The sequence below is a fragment of the Heptranchias perlo genome, chromosome 13 (genome assembly GCF_035084215.1).
Source record: "Heptranchias perlo isolate sHepPer1 chromosome 13, sHepPer1.hap1, whole genome shotgun sequence".
Classification (NCBI taxonomy): Eukaryota; Metazoa; Chordata; class Chondrichthyes; order Hexanchiformes; family Hexanchidae; genus Heptranchias; species Heptranchias perlo.
Window position 1 is genome coordinate 22032913 of NC_090337.1, and position 27157 is coordinate 22060069.

Consider the following 27157-nt stretch of genomic DNA (forward strand, 5'->3'; position numbering starts at 1 on the left):
TCTCAACTGTCTCCCACCCGTTGGGGGGGGGGAATTAAAATCGAGGCCGGTAACTCTGCTTCTCTCTCCATACAGACCTGCTTCTGCTGAGGGTTTCCAGCATTTTCTGTTTTTATCTTAAAAAGTTAATGTTTTATTAATTCCACAGATAGTGTACAAGCAAGGACTCATCACAATACTCCTCGTAGTTATCATCTTTTAAAAAGTAAGATAAATCCAATGGACTTTGCATAATCCACACTCACTGGATACTAGAGACACACAGCTCATTCAAAACTTAGAGACTGCTGTATTTAAAACAAATCTCATGTTACCTCCTGCTTGTGTCATATACATTAGCTTTAGCATTTGGACTTTAATTTTACACTGTCCAATACAAGATGCTATAATCAAAAGGAAAATAAAACATTTCTAATGCCCTCTAGCTCTAGATATTCATTTCAATTATTTCCTCTACAGCCTCAATACCTCACAAGATGAGGGCCACCCCAGACAACATCAAAGATAGGGGATTACATGTTGTTAAACCACACTAATGTTAATTTAGTGTCTTATGTGAGGTGCTCTCAGCTCTTAGATAACATTCTTTGCAACACTAGTTTCTATTACTACTGATTTCTGTTACAAAGTTGGCCTCACACCCAGTGTCAGAAATGCATGAAAAGAATAAGAAAAGGCCATTACTTCTGTCCTGTTTACCTTTTTATTTCAGGACCTGCGCCAAAGATTTTTGGTTCCTCCCTTCTAATCCTGTTGTAACAAAAATGAAGTAATTTTTATTTGGTAGCAAATAGAGGTCAATACATAAGGAGCTTTAATAAAAGGCTGCAGCCAGAATCATAGCCCAGGTTTAATTTGATACAAATTATCAAGGCTAGTTTGGTTGTCTGTAAAGCTCAGGGTGAAACCAAGCCACATTCGAACAGAACTATCAGTTCGATTTGTTCAATTTTATGTATTACAGCCACTTGTTTTTGAAATATTATTCAAAATGCAGGAAGTACTAGTAAGTGCTTTTGGGGACTTTCGAGAGGAGAGCAGAGTTGAGAGTTAGTTTAGTAGAAGAAAGTTGATTGAAATCTTTGCAGTTAGAAAAGATTACAAAAGAAACACTACATATATTGAAAAGTATTTTATAAAATTGCTTAGTATTAGATTGCATCCTTTTATTGTTTTCATTTTTAGCAGATACAGAAGGATTTCCACTGTAAATTTTACGTATTACATCATTTGGTTAGTCATTTGTTCATTTTTTGTAAAATAAATTTGTTTAATAATTTAAACTTAAAATGAGGTCTGAGGTTGTGATGGTCTATCATTCACTGAAGACTGGAAAGAGATCCTAAGGAGGCATCGTATAATTATAGTAGCAGAAGGCAATTATCAGAAGGTTTGCCCTGTTCATTATCCTGGGTGTGTTACTAAAAGTATACCTAGCTATCAAGACCGATGAAGATACTCTCAAAGATACAGAGAGCCAGGACTCACATACAAGAGTGATCTAAGGTACATAAAACTGCGGTGTCTAGAATAAGGGTAGAAAAGACCTCAAAACACCTGTATTCCATTACTTCCTGCTTCATCAATGACCTTCCCTCCATCATAAGGTCAGAAATGGGGATGTTCGCTGATGACTGCACAGTGTTCAGTTCCATTCGCAACCCCTCAGATAATGAAGCAGTCCGAGCCCGCATGCAGCAAGACCTGGACAACATCCAGGCTTGGGCTCATAAGTGGCAAGTAACATTTGCGCCAGATAAGTGCCAGGCAATGACCATCTCCAACAAGAGAGAGTCTAACCACCTTACCCTTGACATTCAACGGCATTACCATCGCCGAATCCCCCACCATCAACATCCTGGGGGTCACCATTGACCAGAAACTGAACTGGACCAGCCATATAAATACTGTGGCTACGAGAGCAGGTCAGGGGCTGGGTATTCTGCGGCGAGTGACTCACCTCCTGACTCCCCAAAGCCTTTCCACCATCTACAAGGCACAAGTCAGGAGTGTGATGGAATACTCTCCACTTGCCTGGATGAGTGCAGCTCCAACAACACTCAAGAAGCTCGACACCATCCAAGATAAAGCAGCCCGCTTGATTGGTACCCCATCCACCACCCTAAACATTCACTCCCTTCACCATCGGCGCACTGTGGCTGCAGTGTGCACCATCCACAGGATGCACTGCAGCAACTCGCCAAGGCTTCTTCGACAGCACCTCCCAAACCCGCGACCTCTACCACTTAGAAGGACAAGAGCAGCAGACGCATGGGAACAACACATCCCGACTTAGAAATATATTACCGTTCCTTCATTGTCGCTGGGTCAAAATCCTGGAACTCCCTTCCTAACAGCACTGTGGGAGAACCGTCACTACACGGACTGCAGCGGTTCAAGAAGGCGGCTCACCACCACCTTCTCGAGGGCAATTAGGGATGGGCAATAAATGCTGGCCTCGCCAGCGACGCCCACATCCCGTGAACGAATAAAAAAAAAAGGAATGACAAATAAATTCCTTATCGTTTCAAGTGTGTCAGTGTTAACAGCACTAGATGGCACACACTTTCATTAGTTATAAACTCAAAAGAACGAAGAAGTTACATTTTGCTCAAAGTTTCCTTATTTTATAATCACTGGTTCCAGACAAAATACTTTCCTACATCTGCCGTACGGATTCCTCTCACATTTAAAAAAAAATTAGGCACATGAGCAATCCCTAAAGCATGGCACAATGATGAAGGCAGGAGTCCTTTGTACGCAAGTATTAAAAGGGTGAGAGCTAGAACTGAAGGCACTTACACATTACTGGAGAACAACCAACCGCAGATGTGTGGTTCCTCCTCCATTGGCTGCACGCTGTGGTGTAAACCAGCTGACCACAGTAAACTAACTACATGATAGATTCATGATTTTCTGGGATACAGATGTGCTATTGTGTTGCAGCTAATGATTTAATTAAAGTAACTGCACGGAGTATTTTTTAGCATTGATGTATTTTGAATTTTGGGGCCTAGGTTTTCCCGATCAGTGCTATTTTAATGCTGGTGTTAAATTTATTTTGAGGAATTAATGCTGGTGCTAAAATAATGCTGTTTGGAAAATCTAGACATGGTTCTCTATTAAAAGCAGAGCTACAGGAACAGGCTGCCTGACGTAGAGTGTATAAAAGGGACAGTCACACATAATGGTCACTCCCAAAACAAGATAAAAAATCCTGCAAGTTCTGCCTTTAGGTAATCCAAATCTGAATGGTCTATTGACACAGATGATCAGTACACAAAAACACTGCATGATATAAGTAGTTTTTTTCTGATTTTGCCTTGGCTTTTAGGGTAAGATGCTAAGTGAAAGAAAAAAAAAGGTAAGGAGAAATGGGAAAAAAAGTTAAAAATCTAAGCAAAGGAACAAGACGTGCTAGTACATCTGGAGCTTGCCAGACCTTTTACTCAACTAGAAAATGTTTTAGGAACCAACTAAAGAAAGATTACACACAGACTAACCGACATCTATCCCTGCATAAATAAATACTCTGTTGATAATGTAGCCAGTGCATGTATTTTTTAAATTCAAGTTGCATTTGACAAGCTTAATGTGGTATTTTGAAGTGACCAATTGGATAGATAAAGAGAACACTGTAGATGCAGTGTATATGGAATTTCAGAAGGTGCCTCACAAGAGGCTTGTTAGAAAAATGTAGGCATAGTGTATGAGAGAATATGTAGCAGCATGGCTTCGGACAGGAAACAAAGAGGGAAAATGGACACTTAGAAAATAATAATAGGATTTGGCAAAGTCAACATGGATTTATGAAAGGGAAATCATGTTTGACAAACCTATTAGAGTTCTTTGAGGATGTAACTAGTAGAATAGATAAGGGGGAACCAGTGGATGTGGTGTATTTGGATTTTCAGAAGGCTTTCAATAAGGTCCCACACAGGAGGTTGGTGAACAAAGTTAGAGCACATGGAATTGGGGGTAATATACTGGCATGGATTGATAACTGGTCAACAGACAGAAAACAGAGAGTAGGAAAAAACGGGTCTTTTTCAGGTTGGCAGACTGTGACTAGTGGGGTACCGCAGGGATCGGTGCTTGGGCCCCAGCTATTCACAATCTATATCAATGATTTGAATGAGCAGACCAAATGTGATATTTCCAAGTTTGCTGATGACACAAAACTAGGTGGGAATGTGAGTTGTGAGGAGGATGCAAAGAGGTTTCAAGGGGATATAGACAGGCTAAGTGAGTGGGCAAGAACATGGATATGGAACATGTGAGAAATTTTACCACTACTGAAAGCAAGTAGTAGTGCAAAAATAGGATTGAAAACCTCCTGCAAACAGAATTAGTGCATACTGATAAAAGGGCACGATTTTCAAGGCCATATTCTTAATATCAGAAATGAGCCCTCTGGTTTCTCAGTTTAGGAGATCATTTGAACCACTGATTAGGTCACAATGCTATAAATCACTCCCAGGTGTGTGTACATCACAAACATTAGGATATGTGGGAGTAAGCTGCAGACTGTAATTTGAAGCAAAAGATTCAGTTGCTTAAATATAAACCATCGAAAGCCTGCCCTTTTGACTGGATTTCTTCCTTGTGACTCACTATGACTTATCCATCATTATTCTTCAAGTAATCCATCTGAATCCCATCAGTTAGATCTCGGTCAAAGCCAATAAAGCTTTCTGTTATTCTGTATACAAACAAAACATTCAAATATGCAGACTCTGTGTTAAAAGGAAATACAAGATCTAACATTTTCACAAGCCCATATGAAAGAAATAAAATTAAATTGCAAAGTTGCAAAAATGGAATGGGGTGTATTTGGATGACACTATAGACAAAGAAAGCCTCCAGCTGCACTCACCTGAGCACACCTCCTGTGGCCCTCGCACCAAGTTAGAATTTCATCATTCTGCAAAACAAAAATTAATTCATTAATAATCTCCTGTACAATAAACAATACATTCATACAAAGAGAGTAGCAAATATTTAAAAACATGCACAGATTTTATTTGATTGTGCTTGATATGTTTCCTACTTAGTCTTTCTAATTGATTGCCATTACTGGTAAGACTGTGTTGTAATTAAAAACCTAAATTGATACAGTTGCTTGTTAAGGGCCATTTCAAAAATGATCAAAATCACCTCTTCATATTCTGAGATCTTTAGGCTGTTTTTCCACAAAAAGGATTTGGAAAAAAAATTTTTTAATTCTTGTTTTTTTTAAAAAAGGAGTTCTCACACGTTTAAAGAAGGTAGCTAGATGAAAAGTGGTTAATATTCTAAATGGAAGTTGTTTTCCTCAAACAAAATAATAAAGCGGGATTTTAACTGGGAGCAGGCGGGAAGCATCAACCGCCCCATGACATCATCAATTTGAGGCCTGGGCTTTTTTAATTACCGGGCCTTAATACATCCCACCGGTCAGCTGCCCACCAAAACGGGCATAAAGAAGCAGCTGGCTGGTGAAGATCAGGTGGTCCCGGGGATGCCCGCCAGCACTCAGGTAAGTCGCAGGGAGCGTGGGCCGTTTTTCTGGTTGGGGTGGGGGAGGGAGCCTGGTGCAGCAGAGGCCAGACTTTCCTTGTGGGGCTCAGAGGTGCTCTCCTGCTCCTCCTGGCATAAGAACCTAAGAAATAGGAGCAGCAGTAGGCCATACAACCCCTCGAGCCTGCTCCGCCATTCAGTAAGGATTTGTTGATCTTCTACCTCTTGAGCTTATGACCCCAAGTTCTAGACTCTCCTGCCAGGGGAAACAGCCTCTCAGCATCTATCCTGTCAAGCTCTCTAAGAATTTTATACATTTCAATGAGATCACCTCTCATTCTTCTAAACTTCACAGAATATAAGCCAATTCTACTCAATCTCTCCTCATAGGACAACCCTCTCATCCCAGGAATCAATCTAGTGAACCTTTGTTGCACCCCCTCAAAGGCAAGTATATCCTTCCTTAGGTAAGGAGCCCAAAACTGTACACAGTACTCCAGGTGTGGTCGCACCAGAGCCCTATATAATTGCAGCAAGATCTCCTTACTCTTACAAAAATAAGTTTAAAACTTAAATTTTAGAGCCTCCGCTTCTTCCCTGACAGGTTTTACTGAGCAGGCCGACTGCTCAGTTGGTGGTTAAAATATCATCGGGGGTCTAATGACATAATAGGATCCCAATTTGCATGCGTTATTGAGGCTCCTGTTTGCATCAGGTGGGCCTCATAGGCACCTAAAAAAAATAGGGTCCAGTTAAAGTGGCAGGTGGGATCGGGGCAGTAAGTTTTCAGCAGTAATTTTAACTGCAGGCCACCCCGTTCCTGCCAAGCGTGGTGGGTTAAAATCGTGCCCCAGTGTTTCATTAGCTTGTCTCGTTTATCGAGAAACACCTCACACATACTGTGTTGGAAAGACTGCTTGCAGGAACAACTGACACCACTTGACTCAAGGAGGTATCTATAGCAGAACCGAATTTCTAACACATCTATTCTATTCCAAATGTACAGTGTTTTGTCGTGAGGGGGAAGTTTAGATGGTCACACATTCAGTCCCTGATCAGGGTGCCCAACCACAGAGAAATTTAGCTTGGCTGTGTGCTTTTCTGAGGTTGACTTTATTAAATATTATACATTTAGAATAGCAGAGAAAAAATGTTTCCCAAGACGCGAACCCTGCTTATGCATAACAAACCTGACCAGACTTCTGTGATTTTCATTAAAAATTGGTTTAACATCTACGGAACACCACATGCAGAATCAATTTGACTTTACAAAAGCAGATGAATCTAATAATGAGATCACCATATTCACAGCTGGCTGTTTAGCTTCCTTCACAGAGGGAATTTAAAAACCTGTAAACCCTTTGGTAACTTGAGATTCGACGTATGATGACATCATAAATGAAAACACAGTATGCAACAAAAGCTTAAGGCACAACTGTTCGAAAAATGTCAATCGGCATCTATCTCCTAGATTGTTTTCCAAATACACAGTCAACTGATACTATAATTTTTGTATTCCAGTAACAAAACTTGGATGCAATTTGCTGGTAATTTGACTGATTATATTTCAATATAACTAACAGGAACAAAATGTCTTAAAACAACACAGCTATAATGACTACCATATCTTAGGCTGAAGAGCTGGGGTTTAAAAAAAAAAGACTATTACCAGTAGAAGATTTCAGATCACAGAGCATTAGACAAAAGTCCACAGCCCTGAGGGAGGAATTTATTTGACTCTCAAAAGATGGATAGTGATTGTGAAATGGGATCCTAAGTCAGGGCACTGACAACAATTTCTCTCTTGCCACTAATTCTTTTGATCTGAGAATTAAGGCTAGCCCACCAATGAATTGCTTATATTGTAGGTTTCAATTTAGATTGCTATAAGTATTGGCACCATTTGGCAATTTAGTATGTTTCATATATAATTATGAGGCTTTAAAGCTAAATGGACTATTGTTTGAACTTCAAAAATATGATGTTTCAGGTATAATGAGCTGGTATTAGAGGCAATGGCCCCATGTGGCATTACATTGATATAATGGAGATAAAGGGGCCGATTTTCTACCACAGAATCGGCCGATTTCTGGTAGTAGCAGGGTGGGAGATGCATTGGGAAGCTGTTCCACTGCTTCCCCTACATCTGCCGGCACCTCCAGAATTTTCTGCTGAAAGTGATCACGGATGTTGAATACATCTGTCCATATCTGTGCAGATTTAATGACAGGAAAGCACCATCTAATCAATTTCCTATAATTAGCGCCTTAGCAACACTGAGCGTCGGGAATTCTGGTGCATTCCTGACATCCAGTATTGCTAAGTTGGCTGGGGGAGGAGTGGGACATGGGGAGGGCCACCTTGCTTAGGGTGGGAAAAAAAAAGTTTTTTTTTCATAAACTGCAGCCAGCATTATAACTATTTCCTGTCACCTTCACCCCCCCATCCCCCAACATCTGAAGCAGGCAAACCAGAGGCAGTACAAAATCTGCTGGAAGCCCAACATGTAGATGAGCGTGACCGGTCAACCAGGACAGGTGGGCACAAAGCCTGCCCTGCCACCGATATGACGGGATTTCCATCAGATCAGAAAATCCAGCCCATCTGTTTTGTTAAAAATTCAGGTACTCTGTTGTTGGCAGATAATGAAGCAGTCCGTGCCCGCATGCAGCAAGACCTAGACAACTTCCAGGCTTGGGCTCATAAGTGACAAGTAACATTAGCGCCAGACAAGTGCCATCTCCAACAAGAGAGATTCTAACCACCCCCCCATTGACATTCAATGGCATTACCATTGCCAAATCCCCCACCATCAACATCCTGGGGGTCACCATTGACCAGAAACTTAACTGGACCAGCCACATAAATACTGTGGCTACAAGAGCAGGTCAGAGGCTGGGTATTCTGCAGCAAGTGACTCACCTCTTGACTCCCCAAAGCCTTTCCACCATCAGGGTGTATCATCTACAGGCTGCACTGCAGCGACTCACCAAGGCTGCTTCGACAGCACCTCCCAAACCCGCGACCTCTACCGCCTAGAAGGACAAGGGCAGCAGGCACATGGGAACAACACCACCTGCATGTTCCCCTCCAAGTCATACAACATCCCGACTTGGAAATATATCGCCGTTCCTTCATAGTCGCTGGGTCAAAATCCTGGAATTCCCTACCTAACAGCATTGTGGGAGAACCTTCACCACACGGACTGCAGCGGTTCAAGAAGGCAGCTCACCATGACCTTCTCAAGGGCAATTAGGGATGGGCAATAAATGCTGGCCTTGCCAGTGAGGCCCACATCCCATGAACGAATAATAAAAAAAACTCCATGCAACCATGGCCTCTATAGAAACATGGCTACATGTCCCTAACCTTTAGTAAATTAGTGACTAACAATTTTCAGTTCAACATTTCCTGATAATTTTATTTTTATATGTATTGAATATGGGGACTGATCAACACAGTACGAGGAATTTTAACTCCCTCCACCTGGAAGCAACAAGGCAGAACAGGAGTTAAAATCCGAGCGGTACACTTACTGCTTTTTTCCTACCTTGGGGCTAATTTAGCTGCTATTTTCTAGGACCATTGAGTTGCCTGGTTGGCTCAGGTGGGAGCCTTATAAATATATGCAAATCGGGATCCTGTCACTTCGACGGACCCGGATGCAATTTTAACCACCGAGTGGAGTGTCCACTGAGGATGTCCCAGTAAAACCTGGCGGAGATCCTGTAAAGTATAAAACTTACTTTTGTCAGCCCCAGAGGAGAAAAGGTGCTCCTTTGGGCCCCACAAAGATAGTTTGGAACACTGCTGCCACAGGCTACCCCCTTTTACCCTGTGAAGCCACCCCCCAACCCGCCCCGCAACTTACCTGATTGCCCTCCTCCGGGCTGCTCAATTTGCACAGACCATAAGCCGGCGAGCTGCCTCTGCAGGTCCATTGTGGTCGGGCAGCTGGCCGGAGAGATTCAAATGAGGCCCAGCTGTTAAAATGGACTGGGCCTCCCAATGCAGTTCCAGGGCAGGTGGCCCGCATGTCCCGCCAGAGAGTTAAAATCCTCCCTAGTGAGACAAAACATTGATCTTTAGAACCTAAATTAGAATCTTGCCCAGTAAGTCTCTGACTGTAATGACTTTGCACCATCTCATACAAATTCCTCAGACAGTGGACCACAGCACAAAATTGCCCTTAATTCAGCACTAAATTGTCATTTAGAGAGGCAATGGGGTACGTTGTTTTGGGCATTAAAAAAGTTGCACAGGTGACGTACTGGGTGCTATTAAGGTTGGGCAGAGTAGAGGGTAATTTAGTTTGCATCTAGCTTTGCTATAACTGACTTAGATGTATTTGATTCTGAAACTGGGTATCCAAAGTGGAAAAGTATTCCATTCTTCATCTTAAACACCAAGAATGCAGAACATATTTAAAAGTGGTGTGTTTTATGATCCATAGGTTGTCTTTTTTTTAAAAAAACTTCAAGTCCTTCATAGCTTAGTTTGTGACTTGGATGATTACATGCGAAAGGTTTTAAAGGCAAGATTCAGCCAACTTTAACATATCTTTTAATTAGTATAATTTTTGAAGTTTGGTGAGTTTTACCCATACGAAAATGGCAACAAACATCTGGATGTATTACATGGTAGCAATACGTTTAAAAAAACATGTGCACTTCAGTAGGTTCTTCACTAAAATTGAATTAGGTGTGGCAAATTGCTGTGGTATGCTTGGAAACATTTAAGAATGTGGTGAGAAAACACAAAATGTAAGCAAACAGCACACGTGTGTCAGGCCATCCTACTGGACGATCTATTTTTCCTCTGATGTTTGCCCTGATTTAAAGGATACATAAATATTTATTTAATGAGAATTCTGTCGTCCAACCATTTAAAATGTCCTAAACAGGATATCAAGAAGCTTTCTTGTTGACAGAGAACATTAAAGTGCTAAAAATAGGAACAAAATAAAAAGAGCCCAGAGGGAGTGAGAGAGGGGAAAAGGAAGATTTAGCTTCTTGGTGGCAGTGGCTGATCAAAGAGGAGGAGATGTTGACATTTTCTTTAAATCGAACAAACTTATGCCCATTAGCCTTATTCAAACCACCGCACAATCCTCGTGGAGACAAAGTCCAGTCTTCGCACTGAGGACACCATCCAACGTGTTGTGTGGCACTATCACTGTGCTAAATGGGATAGATTCAGAACAGATCTAGCAGCTCAAAACTGGGCATCCATGAGGTGCTGTGGGCCATCAGCAGCAGCAGAATTGTATTCCAGCACAATCTGTAACCTCATGGCCCGGCATATTCCTCACTCTACCATTACCAACAAGCCACGGGATCAACCCTGGTTCGATGAGGAGTGTAGAAGAGCATGCCAGGAGCTGCACCAGGTGTACCTAAAAATGAGGTGCCAAACTGGTGAAGCTACAATTCAAGCAACATGCTATAGACAGAGCTAAGTGATTCCACAACCAACGGATCATAGAATCATAGAAGTTACAACATGGAAACAGGCCCTTCAGCCCAACATGTCCATGTCGCCCAGTTTATACCACTAAGCTAGTCCCAATTGCCTGCACTTGGCCCATATCCCTCTATACCCATCTTACCCATGTAACTGTCCAAATGCTTTTTAAAAGACAAAATTGTACCCGCCTCTACTACTGCCTCTGGCAGCTCGTTCCAGACACTCACCACCCTTTGAGTGAAAAAATTGCCCCTCTGGACCCTTTTGTATCTCTCCCCTCTCACCTTAAATCTATGTCCCCTCGTTATAGATTCCCCTACCTTTGGGAAAAGATTTTGACTATCTACCTTATCTATGCCCCTCATTATTTTATAGACTTCTATAAGATCACCCCTTAACCTCCTACTCTCCAGGGAAAAAAGTCCCAGTCGATCTAACCTCTCCCTATAAGTCAAACCATCAAGTCCCGGTAGCATCCTAGTAAATCTTTTCTGCACTCTTTCTAGTTTAATAATATCCTTTCTATAATAGGGTGACCAGAACTGTACACAGTATTCCAAGTGTGGCCTTACTAATGTCCTGTACAACTTCAACAAGACATCCCAACTCCTGTATTCAATGTTCTGACCAATGAAACCAAGCATGCTGAATGCCTTCTTCACCACCCTATCCACCTGTGACTCCACTTTCAAGGAGCTATGAACCTGTACTCCTAGATCTCTTTGTTCTATAACTCTCCCCAACACCCTACCATTAATGGAGTAGGTCCTGGCCCGATTCGATCTATCAAAATGCATCACCTCACATTTATCTAAATTAAACTCCATCTGCCATTCATCGGCCCACTGGCCCAATTTATCAAGGTTCCCTTGCAATCCTAGATAACCTTCTTCACTGTCCACAATGCCACCAATCTTGGTGTCATCTGCAAACTTACTAACCATGCCTCCTAAATTCTCATCCAAATCATTAATATAAATAACAAATAACAGTGGACCCAGCACCGATCCCTGAGGCACACCGCTGGACACAGGCCTCCAGTTTGAAAAACAACCCTCTACAACCACTCTCTGTCTTCTGTCGTCAATCCAATTTTGTATCCAATTGGCTACCTCACCTTGGATCCCATGAGATTTAACCTTATGTAACAACCTACCATGCGGTACCTTGTCAAAGGCTTTGCTGAAGTCCATGTAGACCACGTCTACTGCACAGCCCTCATCTATCTTCTTGGTTACCCCTTCAAAAAACTCAATCAAATTTGTGAGACATGATTTTCCTCTCACAAAACCATGCTGACTGTTCCTAATCAGTCCCTGCCTCTCCAAATGCCTGTAGATCCTGTCTCTCAGAATACCCTCTAACAACTTACCCACTACAGATGTCAGGCTCACCGGTCTGTAGTTCCCAGGCTTTTCCCTGCCGCCCTTCTTAAACAAAGGCACAACATTTGCTACCCTCCAATCTTCAGGCACCTCACCTGTAGCTGTCGATGATTCAAATATCTCTGCGAGGGGACCCGCAATTTCCTCCCTAACCTCCCATAACGTCCTGGGATACATTTCATCAGGTCCCAGAGATTCATCTACCTTGATGCGCGTTAAGATCAGATCAAAGCTCTGCAGTCCTGCCACATCCAGTCGTGAATGGTGGTGGACAATTAAACAACTAACGGGAGGAGGAGGCTCTGCAAACATCCCCATCCTCAATGATGGCGGAGTCCAGGACGTGAGTGCAAAAGACAAGGCTGAAGCGTTTGTAACCATCTTCAGCCAGAAGTGCCGAGTGGATGATCCATCTCGGCCTCCTCCCGATATCCCCACCATCACAGAAGCCAGTTTTTGGCCAATTCGACTCACTCCACGTGACATCAAAAAACGGATGAGTTTCTGTACTCCAGAACTAGCCGCGCCTCTAGCCAAACTGTTCCAGACAACCTGGAAAATTTACCAAGTATGCCCTGTCCACAAAAAGCAGGACAAATCCAATCCGGCCAATTACCACCCCATCAGTCTACTTTCAATCATCAGCAAAGTGATGGAAGGTGTCGTCGATAGTGCTATCAAGCGGCACTTACTCACCAATAACCTGCTCACTGATGCTCAGTTTGGATTCCGCCAGGATCACTCAGTTCCAGACCTCATTACAACCTTGGTCCAAACATGGACAAAAGAGCTGAATTCCGGAGGTTAGGTGAGAGTGACCGCCCTTGACATCAAGGCAGCATTTGACCGAGTGTGGCACCAAGGAGCCCTAGTAAAATTGAAGTCAATGGGAATCAGGGGGAAAACTCTCCAGTGGCTGGAGTCATACCTAGCACAAAGGAAGATGGGAGTGGTTGTTGGAGGTCAATCATCTCAGCCACAGGACATTGCTGCAGGAGTTCCTCAGGGAAGTGTCCTAGGCCCAACCATCTTCAGCTGCTTCATCAATGACCTTCCCTCCATCATAAGGTTAAAAATGGGGATGTTCGCTGATGATTGCACAGTGTTCAGTTCCATTCGCAACCCCTCAGATAATGAAGCAGTCCGTGCCCGCATGCAGCAAGATCTGGACAACATCCAGGCTTGGGCTGATAAGTGGCAAATAACATTTGTGCCAGACAAGTGCCAGGCATTGACCATCTCCAACAAGAGAGAGTCTAACCACCTCCCCTTGACATTCAATGGCATTACCATCGCCGAATCCCCCACGATCAACATCCTGGGGGTGTCACCATTGACCAGAAACATAACAGGACCAGCCATATAAATACTGTGGCTAGAAGAGCAGGTCAGAGGCTGGATATTCTGCGGTGAGTGACTCACCTCCTGACTCCCCAAAGCCTTTCCACCATCTACAAGGCACAAGTCAGGAGTGTGATGGAATACTCTCCACTTGCCTGGATGAGTGCAGCTCCAACAACACTCAAGAAGTTCACACCATCCAGGACAAAGCAGCCCGCTTGATTGGCACCCCATCCACCACCCGAAACATTCGCTCCCTTCGCCATCGGCGCACTGTGGCTGCAGTGTGTACCATCCACAGGATGCACTGCAGCAACACGCCAAGGCCTCTTCAACAGCATCTCCCAAGCCCGCGACCTTTACCACTTAGAAGGACAAGGGCAGCAGGCACAAGGCAACAACACCAACTGCGCGTTCCCTTCCAAGTCGCACACCATCCCGACTTGGAAATATATCGCCGTTCCTTCATCATCGCTGGGTCAAAATCCTGGAACTCCCTTACTAACAGCACTGTAGGAGAACCTTCACCACACGGACTGCAGTGGTTCAAGAAGGTGGCTCACCACCACTTTCTCAAGGGCAATTAGGGATGGGCAATAAATGCTGGTCTTGACAGCGAAGCCCACATCCCATGAATGAATAAAAAGAAGTGATTTAAAATGTTGCAATGAATAATGAAGTGCAACGTATTAGTAATGATCACATGATTTAATATGTTTCAGCTTCTACCTTACTATCACCTTTATTATCTATCAACTTATGCCATTTTGCACCATCCACACTCAGACAGCAAGTATATAAAAAAGAGCAATGTCTGGCAGTGTGTTTTAGGCTGCTATTCACCCAGAGAATTCTACAGTTTAAGATGTCATCAGCACTATATAATTGCATAGCATAATGGGCACTAAATTGGGTCGTGTAGCACCTGTTGTTTCGGCGCTACACGGCCTCTCCGACATCCAAGATGGCATCTTGGATGTGCACGCACGTTACTGCGTGACATGCGCCAGATGTCATCTTGGTATAGGAGTTAGCGCATGTGCATATAACGAACACTGGACTCATGTAAAGTGGGGAGAAAATGGCTTCAATTAATGTACAACACTGATTTAAAGTGTGATAAGTCCCAAAATGGTGTCTAACGCTCAACTCAATGCACAGTCTTAATCCCAACCATCTGAACGTGTCTTAGAGTGCTTGGAGGACTCCCCACCAGCACTATTTGAAGGGACCATGCAGGATTCATAGGTTAGTGGCTGGATTATTGCTTCTGGCTGCCGAGACATTTGTAACTGTTTTTGGAGGTCTTCTTGGCTTGAATACTAGGACGCGGGGACATAGCCTAATATTTAGAGCCAGGATGTGCAGGAGTGAAGTTAGGAAATGCTTCTACACACAAAGGATGGGAGACGTTTGGAACACTCTTCTGCAAACGGTAGTTGATGCTAGCTCACTTGTGAATGTTAAATCTGAGATTGATAGATTTCTGTGAACCAAGGGTATTAAGGGATTTGGGGCTAAGACGGGTATATGGAGTTAGGTCACAGGTTCATCATGATTTCATTGAATGGTGGAACAGGCTTGAGGGGTTAAATGCCTCTTGATATGCGGCACCTTCTCCTGCAAGAAAGCGGCACATGTGTCTGGATGATGTGCCTGTCATGGTTGAATAGCTGCCAGTGTGTGTAGCCTGTGAGTTGTGGGTGGGTGGCTTGAAACAGCGATAAGGTGTAAGGGTGCGAAGAAGCATCTGATTGAAAGAGTTGAGTATGGATGGAAAGAATTTATTGGTATGTGGGGGATGGGGGGCTGTAGTGCTTGGTGCAGTTGGTAGGAGACACCACCTGACAGTTGACCTCACTCACCTCGACCACTCATATCAAAGCATTGAACTTCTTCCTACACTGCATCCATGTTCATGATGCTGTGCGCCTGGCATTGACTTCGTCCCCCACTGCCTTTTGAGTATATGTCCGGAGGGCCTCTTGCACCCCCGCACCTGCGGATATAGGATGTCCCTCCTTCTGTTCACCTCTTGCACCCAAGGTCTCTAGTGCATCAGCAGAGAACCTTGGTGCACGCACTCTCGCAGGCCTGGTACCAACTCAGATCAGCAGATTGGTGAGGTCTGGCGTGCAGATTTGAGAATGTGGGATTTAGTAGTGCGCAACCTTTATTCAATGTTTTAACATAGCTCAGTGTGTAAACATAGGAATAGGATCTGCATCTGTGTTTTACGTGTGTGATGTCTGATCTCCGTTCAGACTCCGTGAAGACAGTAGACTGTTATTTTCAGCAAATAACAGGTACCAGCTACCTTTAAGAGATGTCTAAGAAACATCCTCCCTTTAAGAGATTGAGCTCCCTCTGGTGGTGGAAAGTGTAAATTGCAATGATTCCACATGCAAGGCCTGGAAAGGAAGGTTGATTGCACCTAAGTGCTCCGGTGGGTTCAAACTTGCGTCCTGTCTGCACAGGGGCCATTGGGCGTGGGGTAATAGCATATCATGCTACCTGCGTCCAAAAACGGTCCCGACTGAATTTTTCCCCCAACGTGCCTATTAACCACACCATCATAGACTGGGATTTTCTGAGTAGGCGAGAGTTTGCTCAAACTGAAGACTAGATTAAGATTGCAACCCATGGGAAAGCAGCGGATCGAAGCAGGTAAATCCCACAGGCTATTTTAACTGCCCGCTTGCCTGGTTTCCACTGGGCGGGCAGGATTAAAATCAACTCTTTTGACTCTGCAGTGTGGAGTCGAACCATTCAAATGAGGAAGGTCCCAAGTTTGATCCCAGGCCTGTGCCGAATTAGGTGATCACAGCTGGGGCAGCGATAGAAGAAAAACCCAGAAATGCACTTGCATTTATACATTATTGCAACACATTCTTAGGACATTAAGTGGAGTTGTTTTTGTTATGTAGTGAACTGCAACAACCAAATTACACATAGCAAGGTCCCACAAACAGCAAATCAATTATTGACCAAATAATCAGTTTTATTGGTTTTGTTTGATGGAGAAATTTTGGTTCGAACTTTGTGAAAATTCCCTGCTCTTCGAGTAGTGCTGTGGGATTGTTTCTGCCCACCTGAGCAAGTAGATGGTACCCCAATTTAATGTATCATCCATGAGACGGCACCATTGACAACGTAGCACTTCCTCAATACTGCATTGTAGCATCTGCCTGGATTATGTGTGCATGTCCGTCATGGGGCTTGAATCCATAATGTTCATACTTAGAGATGAGATTAGTATTAACTGAGTCACGCTGACATTTAAAACAGTATAATTGGCCTCAGTATCCCTGGGCTAGGAAGAGAGGCAAGGAAGAGTAACCAGAGTTCCAACTCCTGATGATATTCAGTGACATTTTGCTAAATGGTGCTCAAATAGACATTGGACAAGGGCAAGATGCGAGTCTCAGATTATATGGCACAATCATCAAGGCAGAATATCCTACTGAAATTCACTATTTAGGTCCGCTTATGAAGAATTGCTACTTGGGCAAGACACCAGAGAGTTGTTGGCAAACACCAAAGGTGGCTGATGCCCATGCAATCATATCTTAAAATGCATCAGCACCTTCAGGATAGGACAGGGGAAAAATGTTCCCTAATAATAGCCAGCTGAATGAATGATGCTAGAAAGACAGACAGTACTTGGTGCTGGAGGGTCTCATGCCACTGGCTATTGTTCCAGTTCTATGAACAGGAACCTAGGCACAGAGAACAGAGGTCAGTGGCAAGAGTACACAAACTACACATTCCTGAAAATGAATCTCACTACAGAAAACAAAACTGATCTCTTCAGAGCAAATGGTACTGGAGAAGAAAAAAAAACAATCAGCTCAGTAGTGCTTAGATCAAGGGATCAGGACAGCAGTGGGTCAATGAGACTTTAAAAGAAAATCCATAAACAGAATGCTTAGCTTTATTGCAGTCAAGAGATATATGTTACCAAGTTGGAGTAAAATCCATATTATAATTACATATATATTTCTTATTTTTACATCCCAAGTAAAACACTGTTTCTTTTTCTGCTGTGTATAGTGTGTTACAAAGTCAATATTCATTACACATGAGTAATTATAGAAACAAAAAATGAATGTGCTTGCTGGGGGAAATATACCTCAAATACATTTATGTTGGCGCTCATCACATATGCAGAGTGTATCTCACTATACTGAACGCGAGATTTGACTGAGCTCTCCTCCACAGCTCATATTCATGACAACTTCATCATAGATTTCACTATACAACAATATGTGCTGAAATTTGAAGAGGTTCCCAACCATGTAATACATATATGGTTCACTTCATGTCATATAAAGACTGGAAGGTAGTCCCTGTAAGGAATACTATTTATGTTTAGTTTGGATGTTAGATGGTTACATTGAGTTTTCTCACTATGGCTGATGTGCCTGCTACTACCTTAGACTCCGGTAGAGGACAAACTAATATTGATTATGAACTGAGAAAATGATAAATATGTGTGGTGGCTTTCAGGTTAAATATGACAATACTTACAAGATCTGAATGGTTCAAGTATCTGCACGCACTAAAAAGACTTTGAAGTAGAAATACAAGCTGGTTACAAATAATGAAGAAAACATAAAAGGGAAAAGTGCAAATGCTGGAAATCTGAAATAAAAACGGAAATGCTGGAAATACACAGTCAGCAGCTGTAAAGAGAATAAGACAGGTAATGATGTTTTGGGTGTGTACTCTTAATCAGAATGGTTGTGTTCTGATGAAGGTATGTGCCTGAAATGTCATAACCTGTCGTTTGCTTGATAGATGCTGACTGTTGTGTGTATTTCCAGCATTTTCTGATTTTAGTACATATAATTAGGAGCAGCTTTAAGAAAAAAATTCAGTCTTGCTAGTTGCTGAGGTTCTGTTTTGTATAACTAATTTAAATCTTAAAAAAATGCTGTATTGCATAAAAAGTAATTAAATATCTAAAGAGCCAGATATTATTTATAACAGTCACTAACCTGGTTGTACATCATTAAAATAAATAACTACCCTGTTTTGTGTACCTCATTTTACTTTCATTGATAACACCTGCATCATAACGTCATTCACTGCAGGAGGAAAATAACTCAGCAACATACACAGCTGTCTTAAACCACATGTTTCAGATTACTTTATAAAAACATGCAAGATTTGTCCTCAGTTTAAGACATCATTAGAACTGCTGTTATCAAAATGCTAGTTAATCTTTGTTCTACCTACTTTAATCTACTTCCCTCTACTGTTTTCAAAATGTGCACTGCTGTTCTGATGACACTGTTCACCATCCCAAAATTTTTGTTTTATTTGTCCCTCTCCTTCTTTTACATCTCTATTCCATACACTAGTTCCCAGCTGAGACTGGTTAATGAACCGCTTCCAGGCCACTGCAAATGTCAGCCTGTAACCAGAAACGAACAGGTGCACAAGATTTTTCTTTCCTTCCTTTGGGACAGTGGCTTGCCCCCCCTTAAACATTGGCACCATGCTTTCTTCATCTCTGCTGCCCCCCCACCCAGGTTGCTGTGGAAGTCAGGAGATTACCATCTACAGAATTGTATTTGACCATTGTATCACTAGTCACTTTTACCATAGCTCAACTATACAATTCAGCAAAGTATGAGATTACAAATATTTACAGAATTCTCCCAAGAAATTAAGATTTAAAATGCTATTTTATATCCTGCTTAAAAGTTCTTACTGTAATCCTCAGTTTAAAAATCAGTGGAGCTGTAGTTTTATCATTTTAAAACATTCATCTTGTAGTGGCTGGAAGAATTATTGATGTTTTTAAGTTAAACGATAAAGGCAGACTTCTTTTCACAAAAATTTAAAGTTACATCACTAATTCAGGAAGATTAGTTTAATTACTGTTCCTAACTACTATGGGAAAGAGTAAACTTAACAGGGTCTTACGCACCACTAACTGCTTTAATCACAGGGAATACTCCAAAGGATTAAAGAATCCCCTCTCTCGCTGCACTGAGACCAGCTTGAAATGATAAAACACCAAAAGGAGCAATACTATGGAACTGCAGAGCTTTGAGAACAGCAGATTATTGTTTCATATAATAGTTAAATCATAAATATCCAAAGAAAACATGGTTTAAAATGTACACTAATAATCAATTTAAGCTCATTTTACTTCACCCTATGCTATAATTAACACACTGTATTCACAACTGAAAAGGTCCAATTTCTCTCTTCTTCCACTAATTTTGAAGTTATCTTATCAGGAATCAAGTGCAATCACTGAAGGGGCTCGGACTCCATCAATTACAGGAGTGAGATCTGGAACACTTTGCCACAGGGCTTGCAAATCCTGTCCAACCCAGGTTAACCCTTTCAGTACGAGGGTGGCAGAGGACACACACATGGAAAGATATTTAGGTTTCAACAGCACTTGATTAACCAAAAATTTTCCAAATGAATTTCACACAGCTCTGTAGTAGTTTCATTAGAAAGGTGGGAAATTTAACAAGTAATTTAGCAATTCAAAAATAATGAACATTATTAGAGAGCAACATTTAGAGAAATAGGTAGGGGAACGGATGCCAAGCCATGGATGAAGAGATGAAGTGTGACCAAAAGCTTGCTCAAAAAGATGGGTTTTGAATAAGTTTTCATAGGCGGAGAATGAAATGGAAAGCCTGAGGGGTTTTGGAAGGGAATTCGAGAGAGTAAGGCTTAAGGTGTTAAAGGCACTGGCACCAATGGTGGGGTTAGCGGGAGGGGGACTGCACAAAAGACCAGAGGACTGAAGGATACATAAAGCCAGAGGAGATTGCAGAAATAGGATGCGGTACTCTTCAAACTTTATAGGAATCTAATATAAATCTATTGGGACTCTAAACTACTGCCAGATATTGCAGCATAGGGGAATTTTGGGCAGTTTAACATTAAAAAGACTCAATTCTCAGTCTGTAGACCCAAACAATATTGGATGTTCAGTTTTTTTTGCATTGTGGTGAGTAAAACTTTATAAAACTGCTGTATCAGTTTCATTTAAGTGTTGTATGTTGTGATATGATTTGCTTTATTATTAATGCAGTGTGTACATGTTCTACAGGCCTATTTCTTCATGCATATTACTACACAATTAAGTTGTAATGCATCGGGATGTGGGGTTGTGTGGGAGGTGGGGGGGCGGGGTGCAGAGAGGCCCCGAATATTCTTGGTGCCCAGGTTTCCAAGAATTCTTAATCCGGCTCTATATGGATTGTCCAAAAGGCACACACGTTCAACTCATTTTAATCTCAAAACTATACATTTGATGTAAAAGAAACTCAATGTACAATGGAACAGTGTGTATTCAACAGAAATGGACTTAGCAGTTGAACATGGTCATGGCATCCACTCAATGTAGTAACAAAATAACCCTGAGCATGGAAACAGTAACTAATCTATTAATGAGTGGTTTACAACATTACTATCACACCAATTTAACAGATTCTTGTGGTTTCTTTTAATTAGGATCTCATCCCACATCACCAATGGCAACATTAAGATACTTCCACATTCAGCGGTGTGTTTGCTTTACAGTTTCAATGAACCATCATCAAAATTAATTAGAATATCTCCAAAAAGCACAAGTATTATTACACACCAGTGTGTGTTGCTCACCATTCTCCCATTTACTAGCAAAAACATCAAGCAGAAATTTTGATTAGAAACACAATTTATGGGTAATTCAGAGGTCAATTTAGAGGCAAATTTTTCTTAAAACTGTCTTCCTTGTCTCTGAGTAACAGAGCCTTGAGTCGTGGGGCAACAACTATTCAGAGAATCAACTCATGGGGATGGGAGGAGGGAGAAGCAAAGGACTGGGGCCAGAGAATCACTGTTAATTTTCAATTGATCAGGAAATTATTTTTCATAAACATGTACTGATTAGGTCAAATCTCTTATACTCCTAGTATGAGGGACTAGAAATTAAATGCTACATTTTTCATATTAAAAAATACCACAGTGATCCAATTTCAGGGTTCACTTAATCAATGATAGCTTTTTATATTATCTGAGCTTTCAATGAGGTTGCATCCTGTAACTCATTATCTTAGAATCACTTTTTAAAAAAAAAACTGTGAATTATATTTTCTCCCTATGCCATGCAGTAGCTACAAACAATCTGCTCTGAGTCCTCTAACAATAGCACTCTGAGCTGGGTGCTAGAAAGCTCACTAGTCTAATCAACGGATGGCGGAGACAATCAAAGAATCGTTACGGCGCAGGAGGCCATTCGGCCCATCGAGCCAGTGCTGATGTACCTCCGATTTTTCTCTGCCCCATCCCCCTCCATGGGTTCATGCTTGATCTCCACTGAGCATCACCCACGGCAATGTGACTCAGATTAGCAACTCAGCAGAGTGGGGGAAATCAATTTTGTGTTGCCCCACTGCAAAAATGCAGAACTTTGGGAGTGCAATGTGTTGTACCACTTTTTCCTTAATTAATCCTTTAAAAAATTAATCCTGCTATAGTTTGATACTGACCAAAAAACTGAGGAAAAAAGGATTTAAAAACTGATTATAAGCACGACCCTTAGAGGGGAAAAGTGTAACTGTAATTGCTAAATATACTGGAGCTACCAAGTTTACTTGGCAAAATAGTGCTACTTTGCCTGTAATTTACTCAGTGCACAAGACTATTTACTGCTTTAAGTGCTTGGCTACTTCATCATACATAATTTCAGCATCATGCACTGGCATGGGTGTGTCAACATTGCCGTGCTATGCCTTGAGATGGTGTATGATTCAATTCAAGGGAGCTAGTTTGTTCAGACAGGTTTTCTGCACACATACTCCTGAAGCTTGTTAACATCTCATTCAAATGTACTAATGTCCTGAAATTTAGTCCAGCCTTTCCCATTGGAAAAAAAAGGAAAACTCCATACTTTCAATCTGAAACTGGATGAAAGGACGAAATTCAGGTCAGCAACTGGGCATGACACAATGTTCTGAAGAACTGACAAATCAGCTGATATAAATCACCTGGGAGTCCTTTATGCCAATTCTGTACCTTTTCTCAGTAGCACATTTTAATATTGGTATATCCCAATTAAAAAGGTACAATTGATAAGTTATGATGAATTGCACCTAATTGTCTTATGTAGCAATGCAAGGCTTAGTAATAAATACATTTTAAAAGCAGCCCTGGGTGAACGAACATAAATAGACCAATTTAAAATAATGTGCATTAGATCCTGTCAATTTTTGTTTAATAATTCTTCTGTAAAGCGTCTTGGGTGGTTTTCCTATGTTATGCAAGTTGTTGTTGTAGATCACAATGTAATTTGCTACGCTACAGCTGACACAGTTTTAACCTTTTGTTTTTGCGGGACATTTAGAAATAGGAAAAAGCTCGCTCTTATAAAGCACTTTTCACATTCTCAAGATGTCTTAAAGCACTTCATAGCCAATTAACTACATTGTTAAGCGCATTCATTTTTTAAAAAATTTGTTCATGGGATATGGGCGTCGCTGGCAAGGCCAGCATTTATTGCCCATCCCTAATTGCCTTTGAGAAGGTGGTGGTGAGCCACCTTCTTGAACCGCTGCAGTCCGTGTGGTGAAGGTCCTCCCACAGTGCTGTTAGGGAGTTCCAGGATTTTGACCCAGCGACGATGAAGGGTTATGCAGGTAAATGTGGTAGTCAATTTGTGAACTGCAAAATTTCACAAACAGCAATTGAGTGAATGATCAGATAATTTGTTTTTGGGGTTGTTGGTTAAGGGAGGAATGTTGATCAGGACACCAGGAGAATTCTCCTCTTCTTCCAATAGTGCCATTGGATCTTTTATGCTCACCTGGGCAAGCAGATGGGCTTCAGTTAAATGTCTCATCTGAAAGACAGCTGCTTTGATAATACAACAACTTGCATTTATATAGCACCTTTAACGTAATAAAATGTCCGAAGGTGCTTAACAGGAGTGTTATCAAACAAAATTTGACATCGAGCCACATAAGGAGATATTAGGTCAGGTGATGAAAAGCTTGGTCAAAAAAGTAGGTTTTAAGGAGTGCCTTAAAGGAGGAGAGGTAAGAGGTGGTGAGGTTAAGGGAGGGAATTCCAGAGCTTAGGGGCTAGGCACTGGAAGGCATGGTCGCTAATGGTGCAGCGATTAAAATCAGGGCTGCGCAAGAGGCCAGAACTGGAGGAGCGCAGAGATTGCGGAGGATTGTAGAAGGTTCAGTACTGCATTAAATTGTCAGCCTAGATTATGTGTTCAAGTTCTTGGAAGGGCCTGAACTGAAGACTTCTTACTCAGAAGCAAGAGCACTACCTTTAGATGCATACCATGCAGTCTCGCAGGCCATGTATAAAGTTTAAATCAATATTCCCATTACTTTATATATATCTCAAGGTGTTGATACCAACAGGTCTTAATGTTCTGATTAACTGGATCAGCCATTTCAACACCGTGGCGACAAGTGCAGGGCAGAGACTGTAATGAGTGGCTCACCTCCTGACCCCTCAAAGCCACTCCATCATGCTGAGAGGTTGTTTCCTATGGCTGGAGAGTCTAGAACTGGGGGCATAGTCGCAGGATAAGGGGTCGGCCATTTAAGACTGAGATGAGGAGGAATTTCTTCATTCAGAGGGTTGTGAATCTCTACCCCAGAGGGTTGTGGATGCTGAGTCGTTGAACATATTCAAGGCTGAGATAGACAGATTTCTGGACTCGAGGGGAATCAAGGGATATGTGGATCGGGCAGGAAAGTGGAGTTGAGGTCGAAGATCAGCCATAATCTGATTGAATGACGGAGCTGGCTCGAGGGGTCATGTGGCCTACTCCTATTTCTTATGTTCTTATTATATTCAAGGCTCAATTCAGGAGTGTGAAGGAATACTTGTCATTTAACTGGATGGGTGCATTCACAACAATACTCTGGACACCATCCAGGATAGAGCAGTTTGCTTGATTGGTGCCCCTCCCACTGAACTCAGTATCCACCCCCTTCACCACAAGTGCACTATGGCTGAAGAATATATGATTTAAAGGATGCACTGCAGCACTCACTTACTTTGACAGCACCTCCATCTCCCATGACCTCTACCACTGAGAAGGATAAGAGCAGCAATGCTGTGGGAAGACCATCACATCCAAGTTCCCCACTCAGTCACATAATATTCCTGACTTAGAAATTTATCACCATTGCTTCCCTGGGTCAATATGCTGGAATTTCCTCCTACTAACATTGTGGGAGCACCATTGCACATCCTGAGAATAAATTTTAAAAAATTTGACTTATATATCAAAGAGACAACAGTGCTAAGAACAACCCTTTTCAAATCTTGGAGTGCACGAGATTCAGACAGGACACAGCAATGAGTAAGAAATGTTGCAAATTGAACTGAATTGCCTGGGCTTTCTGTTCAGATTACTAGAGCTTGTGTACCACAGCATGGGAGCTAATAATAGAGCACCATTAGAAGAGATCCATCCTCTATGTATACAATGATAAATGGAGACCTATAGAAGAGGTAGAGGATTAAAACTATATAGTACCAAAATAATAAAGTAAGTTTCCCTATATTTGAATGCTCATATTTTAAGCTTTGTAGACTCTAAAACTCATGCTTTGGCAAAATAAAGGTGGCTAGCTCAGGCTAAAGATCCATGAATTACCTACATTGAAGTTTATAAATAGGGGCGTAGAGTACAAAAGTATGGAAGTCATGATGAATCTTTATAAAACACTGGTTTGGTCACAACTGGAGTATTGTGTCCGGTTCTGGGCACTGCACTTTAGGAAAGATGTGAAGGCCCTAGAGAGGGTGCAGAAGAGATTTACTAGAATGATTCCAGGGATGAGGGACTTTAGTTACATAGGTAGACTGGAGAAGCTGGGGTTGTTCTCATTGGAACAGAGATGGTTGCGAGGAGATTTGATAGAGGTATTCAAAATCATGAAGGGTCCAGACAGAGTAGATAGAGAGAAACTGTTCCCATTGGTGGAAGGGTGAAGAACCAGAGGACATTGATTTAAGGTAATTGGAAAAAGAACCAAAGGTGACATGAGGAAAAACTTTTTTTTAAAAAAACACAGCGAGTGGTTAGGGTCTGGAATGCACTGCCCGAGGGAGTGGTGAAGGCAGATTCAATCATGGCCTTCAAAAGGGAACTGGATAAGTACTTGAAAGGAAAAATATTGCAGGGCTACAGGGATAGGGCGGGGGAGTAGGACTAGCTGGATTGCTCTTGCATAGAGCTGGCACGGACTTGACGGGCCAAATGGCCTCCTTCTGTGCTGTAACCATTCTATGAGTCTATGACTTTATGACTTTAAAATAATCCTTTCAAGCGTATCAAATGCCAGTCAAACAAGGGGTTTGTTCAGTTGAATTATTATGACCCCTTCACAAAATTAATCCTGGCTGTGAAAGATAGATTTGGGTAGACTGCCCATGACCTTTCCTCAGCCATTAACATATATTGACATATTCCACAATAAAATTATTTTATGTTGGAGCATGTCGCTACATGCCTTTCAGCGATGTTCGGGTGATTATTTTAACAGAGGAATTTAGGATAGTAGTCATCAACTACATCTCCTTGCTTGTAAGATCAAGTTTCGTCAGCATTTATTGAAAGAATCATATTTCTATCCCTTGAAGTGGATACTATAAGAGGGGAACATGATTTGATGAACAGACAAATAGGATTCCATGAACTCAGTATTGGATACTTATACGTTCTTTGCCCTTCTGCAGCAACCATGGCCTGTAAAGCTGTATTATAACTCATCACTGTACTCATCTATCAGGAGGAGCTCTTGTTTTAGATTATGAAAGGTACTTAAATGGTAGAGAAACTTTAGTTAGAAATGTACATACTCAAACAGCAGCACTTCACTTACATATTAATTTTTTTTAGATGGGGAAAAATTACAAAAACTAGTGGATCTCCTGTATGGTGAGATGAAGCATTATGGTAATAATTAAATATATAATATCTGGGATTGGAATTAATTTTGTCAGATGTACACACAGAAACAGTGACATATTAAACTGTTGACTGGTTGCTGGGAAATTTGAGTCATTTACAAAAGCATGACGGATGTTTTGTGCTATGAATATATATCACCTTGAAAGGATTTTGAAAAATATTTTGAACAATTTGATTGGTTTCCTTCTCTTTTATTGGTAGCTATTGCTGACTGTCCATTTTTGATTTGTAGTTTTTTGAACTTCACGGTTGTTTTAATTCATGTGTGCTACATGCAGATTGATACCATTTAGCTGTGATTTGCCAAACAGGTGAAAGTACGACGCAGAAATTGATGAAGTGAGACAGATTAAAAAAAAGTAATGTCAAGGTGTGACAGAAGATGTGCACTAGGTATATATTTTGATTATATTAATAGATAATATCCAAATCTTGCTTCTATTCAATGCCTCCAAGAATCCCTCCCATGTAACATGGTGGTGGGGGGGGGGGGGGGGGG

General features: G+C 41.7%; 1 protein-coding gene across 1 annotated transcript in view; it reads right to left on the reverse strand.

The window, feature by feature from the left end:
• anos1b (anosmin 1b) overlaps positions 1-27157 on the reverse strand; it is a 141579-nt gene that overhangs the window by 92859 nt on the left and 21563 nt on the right. The window contains exon 2 of the mRNA XM_067994612.1: positions 4877-4924. Within this exon, the coding sequence (XP_067850713.1) occupies positions 4877-4924 (48 nt within the window). The remainder of the gene's footprint in view (positions 1-4876; positions 4925-27157) is intronic.